General features: G+C 38.9%; 1 protein-coding gene across 1 annotated transcript in view; it reads left to right on the top strand.

Annotated features, from left to right (window-relative positions):
- The first annotated feature begins 4,152 nt into the window (after positions 1 to 4,152).
- nt5dc1 (5'-nucleotidase domain containing 1) overlaps positions 4,153 to 5,525 on the top strand; it is a 78,813-nt gene continuing 77,440 nt past the window's right edge. The window contains exon 1 of the mRNA XM_024290938.1: positions 4,153 to 4,245. Coding sequence (XP_024146706.1) covers positions 4,153 to 4,245 — 93 coding nt within the window. The remainder of the gene's footprint in view (positions 4,246 to 5,525) is intronic.

The following is a 5,525-nucleotide window of genomic DNA, read 5'->3' as shown; positions in this document are numbered from 1 at the left end:
CTGACGTCACGCAGGTAAAGCAGCGCTTGCTCCACCCCCTCCACTAAAACAACAGCAACGACTGTCTAAATCAGGGGTCTGCAACCTTTAACACTTAAAGGTCGATTTCTCACTGACCACAAACCAGAAAAGCTACACATCCTTTAGGAAAAAAATAGTTGTAATTGTTGTTAATTTTATTAGAAAAATTAAAAAACTATTATTTTTTTTAGCATAAATAATAGAAATTTTGTGAGGAAATATATTTTTCCCCAAATATGAAAGTTTATAACTTTTAAACGAGGTTCACATACCCGCCTTTCAAAATAAAAGACGAACCTGTGTCATACAATATCATCTTAATTGGTAGATATAGTGCAGGGGTCGGCAACCTTTAATACTAAAAGATCAATTTGGGCTTGCTGGCTTCTGATCAATACCTCGAATGACTTACTTTAGCCTTTAAGAAAATGTAATACCACTTTTTGGATATAATGAATCTGAATTATATTTCTGCTTTGCCGTGAATAAAAACAGAAATATTAGGGGAAACTAGCATTTTCTCAAAATGTGAATTTTTTTTTTTTATTATTTTTTTTTTTACATAATCTCGTATGATTTCCTTTGAAAATAAAATATACTCTGTGCCAAACCAGATCACCCCACTATCATCCTACCAACCATTGTTGTGCAGCATAAGATAATGTGAACTTTAGACCTATAAAAGATCAAACTTTTTTTTTTACCAAAGTTTTGGTAAAAACGTTGAGAAGTTCAGTTAAAATCTGAAGCGTAGAGCAAGCAAGGCCTCTTCAGGGCTGCAGAGATGTAAAAATCTTGACATAGTTTATCTTCTAGGTTCACCTCAGCCAATCATTTATAAGCTTAACTAATCTAAACGAATTACAGGCTAATTTAGTAACTCTTATGTTAAAGAAAAAAAAGTATTTTTAAAATTTCTATAGACAGAGAGCCAATATGGAGAGGTAAAAGCGTCACATGTGGCTCTGGAGCCGCAGGTTGCAGACCTCTAGTATAGTGTAATGTCAGACATTTTATATATATATATATATATATATATATATATATATATATATATATATATATATATATATATATATATTTAAACATTTGTGATACTTCTTAGCCAGAAATTCATAAATCCAATTTTTAAAGGGGGTGTTAGGATATGATTTCAAATCAGATAAAATTGTCAATTAAACATCACCATGTTGTTGGATTTGATTTGATTTAGATCTATTTCAAGCAATAGCATTCGCTGATTAAATAAAGAACACAGATAGACCATTTCAAATATCAATTGATGATTAGAATATAAAGACCAAATAAAGATATTAGAAATGATCTTGACAGAATAATAATCATAAATAGACTGCATACATTAGATTCATTAGATGTGATTATCTGTTAAAGTCAAGCAAAGTTTAATGGATCCTTGTCGTGTTGAAATGCTCACGTGCAGCCTCTGAGATGAAGAGTTCCTCTATAACGTATTACATTCATCTGCCATCAAATCTGTGTCTTTGGGCCACACATCCCCAAACCATCAGTGATCTGCCTCCATCTTTCACAGAAGGAACAGTACTTTTTATAATGTACTATTTGTATTCTATCTATAGTTCTATCTTAGTCTCATCGCTCCAAATGACTTTGGTCCAGAAGTTTGGAGGCTTGTGTCTGTGTTGTTTGGTTTATTCTACCCTGAGCAATAATACATGTTATTGTAAAGAGCTTTCTTCCAGCAACTTGGCCATGCAGGCCATTTTCTTCCTCCCTATTGAATATCCAGAAACATCCACATACAGTTCTTCAGAGAGTCCTGGATCACAGCTGAAGTTATTTGTGGGTTTTTCTTTACAAACCTAACAATTTTTCAGGCAAAAAAAAAAAGTGACTGGCATTCTTAGTTCCTTGGATATCATCTTCTATCCCCTTCCTGATTATACTCACTGTAAAAAAAGAAAAGTTGGGCAAACTCAAAATTGTAAGGCAACAAACTTCAGGAGAATTTCAAGTTGAGCACTTAAACTCAGCATTTTCAGTTATGCTTTTAAGTTTGTCTTACTTTCAATTTTCAGTTTTTCTAACTCACATAAAAGTTAAGCAAACTTAAAATTTTAATTCTGACTACCTTGCCCAACCTGGATTCAAACTGAGGTTTCTTGAGTGCCAATCCTTCCCCCTGCCTACTGAGCTATCAGCTTGACTGATTCAGATGCTGATCTTAGCTATGATATAAGCCTTTACTCTCTCCATAATTAGCTTGTTTACATAAAAAAATTAAGTATCTCTCGGTCACATGTGATTTAAGCTATTGTTAAGACATTAAGTAGTTAGGGAGAAATACTGACATTTTTCAAGGGACGGATTTACTCAACCTTCTGAAGCAAAAAACACATGATAAAGTTTTAATGTTGCTAGCTTAATATAGCAGAAAAAACACACTAACAATTGATTTCCAACATTATTTGAACCAAAATAAATATGAGGGAACACTTACCTGGGCAGGCTGCTCCAACCAGTACTAACAGATACTGAGTCTACTTCAAGAACAACTCCAAAAGTTGGAGTTCCCGCATTTCACAACAAAAGCATGACAGTTAGCATAACTTTGGCAAGTTGTGGTGAACACCAACTTCAAGACATGAGTTCTGACAACTCAGAAAATAATGTTGAAGCACATAACTACTATGGTTTGTCGTACTAACTTAAATTATTGCACCTAATGAGTAAAACTTATATTTTCAAATCTTAACAACTTAAAATCCTTTTTCATCCCAAAAAATCCAAGTTGTTTTTTTTTACAGTGTGGTCAGTTACCTTTTCCCGTAGATCTTTTGACAGCTTTGTAGCTTTCCCTCATTCTCAGGATCCAGAAATGTTCATGCAGCAGTGAATGAAGAATGCAAGGGTCCGTTGGGAGCCCCAACACTCCAAGACCTGTTGAATCTACTTTTTCATCAGTCTGTCATATTTTTTTATATATATTAGAGATGTCAAAGATATTATACGTTTCCAAAAATCAACTGGGCAGTGGGAATAACAGCACCGGTACGGGATGTAAGATATAGATGCGTATCAAAAATTGATCAAACAATTGCAGTATTGTTTGGAAACCACAGATATGAACAAGATTATGTTGGTTAAAAAGTATAAATATCAACGAAGACGTAAATAATTGTAAAATGTCTGACAAACTGCAGTTTCTCTCTCTGTTTCTTTTCTACCATCAAAAGGACATCCAATCATAAGCTTGCTACTTCCAGGTCAATACCTGAATACTTTTCTCTGTTAAACTCCGTGCATTGTTATTTATAGCTTTAAATGCCAAATTAATAAGAAACATCTAGATTTTAGCATTTATTGTAAAAGAATTGGACTCATATGCTAGAAAAGATAGTTTGAATTCTTTATGTATCGATTCGTAAACCATGTTTTGAGATGCATATCTAAAAATAATTGTATATACACATATATATGTGTGTGGGGGGGGGGGGNNGTATGCTTTTTTCTTCATTTTTTTGTTTCTCACGTGGAGTTACTTTACATTTGTGATTTGTTGTGGGCTGTTGCTGCATTCAGTTAGATTGCCTCCCCTTGATCTGCCTTTTTCTGGCCTTGAGTGAAAGAACTGTTCATTAATATTTTTGTTGCATGTGGAAATTAATCTTAGACTCCAAGCTACAAACATTCAATGTAAGTTTATTAACAAGAGGAGAAATCCTTGTAAAGTTACGCGGAGCTGACAGAACAACAGGAAACGAGCCTTCTCTGGTCCAGATGGAAACAGGGGAAACCACCTGCGCACCTCAAAGCCAAACCTTTTTGCTCTGCGCGCTTACTCCACGGTTTACGGTCGTGGTCAGTCGCTGCTCTCTGGCGCCATCTGCTGGCAGAGCAGAGTTGTCCTCCTGTATTTGTTTCTGAACGCCAAACTTCACTTCCTGACGTTCGGCGTCCGGTTATTCCGGATTCGGCTGAAACAGGCGCGTGCAGTCGTTGGTGCGTGTGTCCGGCGGTGCCGCAGCAGAGTCCGGTTCTGGTCCTGATCCTGGTGCCGTCCCCGTTGCTGTCAGTCAGTGTCATTTCTGCGCGACGCGTGCAGTTCTGCCCCCGCGCACGGAGCGCCTCGTCCCCGCGCATTCAGCCACAATGAGCGAATACTTCAGCCTGTCGGACTGCGACGTGATCGGCTTCGACCTGGACCACACGCTGTGCCGGTACCACCTGAAGGAGACCTCGCGGGTGAGTGGGATGGGCGCGCTGCCGCGGTCGTGACGCCGCGCGCTGCCGCGCTCTGCTGCTCGCTCCGAGCAGAGAGAGGTCGTGGGCGCTCCGCGGTCACTCGGCTCGCGTGTTTCCGCCTGGCCTGTGTGGTGAAAACGCGCCTGTTCGTGCAGATGTGAGCGTCTGGACGGTGCACCGGAGCGGCTGGCGCCCTGCGGGACTGACGGGATGTGCGCGTGGCGGGCGTTTGGACATGCTCACATCCTGCAGATTCTCCCACGCTGTCATGAGCAGTGCGGACGGACTGGTTGGATGCGTGGATCCTGTGACACGCAGCTGCTGCATGCATGTGTGCAGCCTGCGTGGCCTGCAGCTCTGCAGGCCTGATAACATGTATGGATTCTCCTGTCATATTCATGCCGTCAGTGCAGGCTGGGGATTCATGAGAATGCAGCAGCACTGAATGCATCACGCACTGGTTACAAACATCTTTATTCTTAAAGTACAGGCACCAGTCATGAGGCATTAGCTGCATTTTGTGTCATAAAATGACACAAAAAAGTTGCTCTTTTGAGGTGTCAGAGAGACACACTGATGCTACTCCCAGTCTCAGTTGCTGAAAGATGCTAACAGCCTATATTCAGCATTTCCTTTTTATAAACTTGCTGCAACTGTTTCAATGTGTTCCTTTTAAGGATAGTCCCTCTCTGATCATCATTTGATCTATTTGTAAAGTGTTCCCAGTGGTCTTTTTTATTAAGATGATGCCGTTTTTAGTCTAAATCAAAAAGCCTGTATCACTTTCTAAGAAATAGTTTCTGCAGAGCAGCAGGAGTTCATTAGAAATTCATCTCTGAGTTGCCTGTTGGCACAGAGTAATCCTTACTGGACTTCCCATGACTCTCTCCTGCTAGCTTACCGCCCCTCACACCCCAACCTAACATAAGTAGTGCAACAAAAATGACTGGCAATTTTGGAGCTGTACAGTTTGTGCCCCGACCCGTGTATTTATCAAAAATATGATGTTTTTCCTAATGCATTTTGTCTGCTCCCAATTCACAACTATTTAAATAAAGAAATACTCAGAAATGCAATTTTATTAAATGTTTTTAATATACATTCTCTATATTCAGAAAAAAAACATCTGATGAAAATCCTGTTTTTATAGTTTTTAACATGTATTTGTGTCATTTTTCTTCTGAAAGAGAACATTTCTCCTTTTAAATCTGTCAATCAAACTGTCTTGGACAGACTCTGTTTGAATGAATGATCTTCTTTCCATCAACAGCTCTGCTGCA

The sequence above is a fragment of the Oryzias melastigma genome, linkage group LG24 (genome assembly GCF_002922805.2).
Source record: "Oryzias melastigma strain HK-1 linkage group LG24, ASM292280v2, whole genome shotgun sequence".
Lineage (NCBI taxonomy): Eukaryota > Metazoa > Chordata > Actinopteri > Beloniformes > Adrianichthyidae > Oryzias > Oryzias melastigma.
Note: the sequence above shows the minus strand (reverse complement) of the source record. Positions and strands in the feature narration are given on the sequence as shown.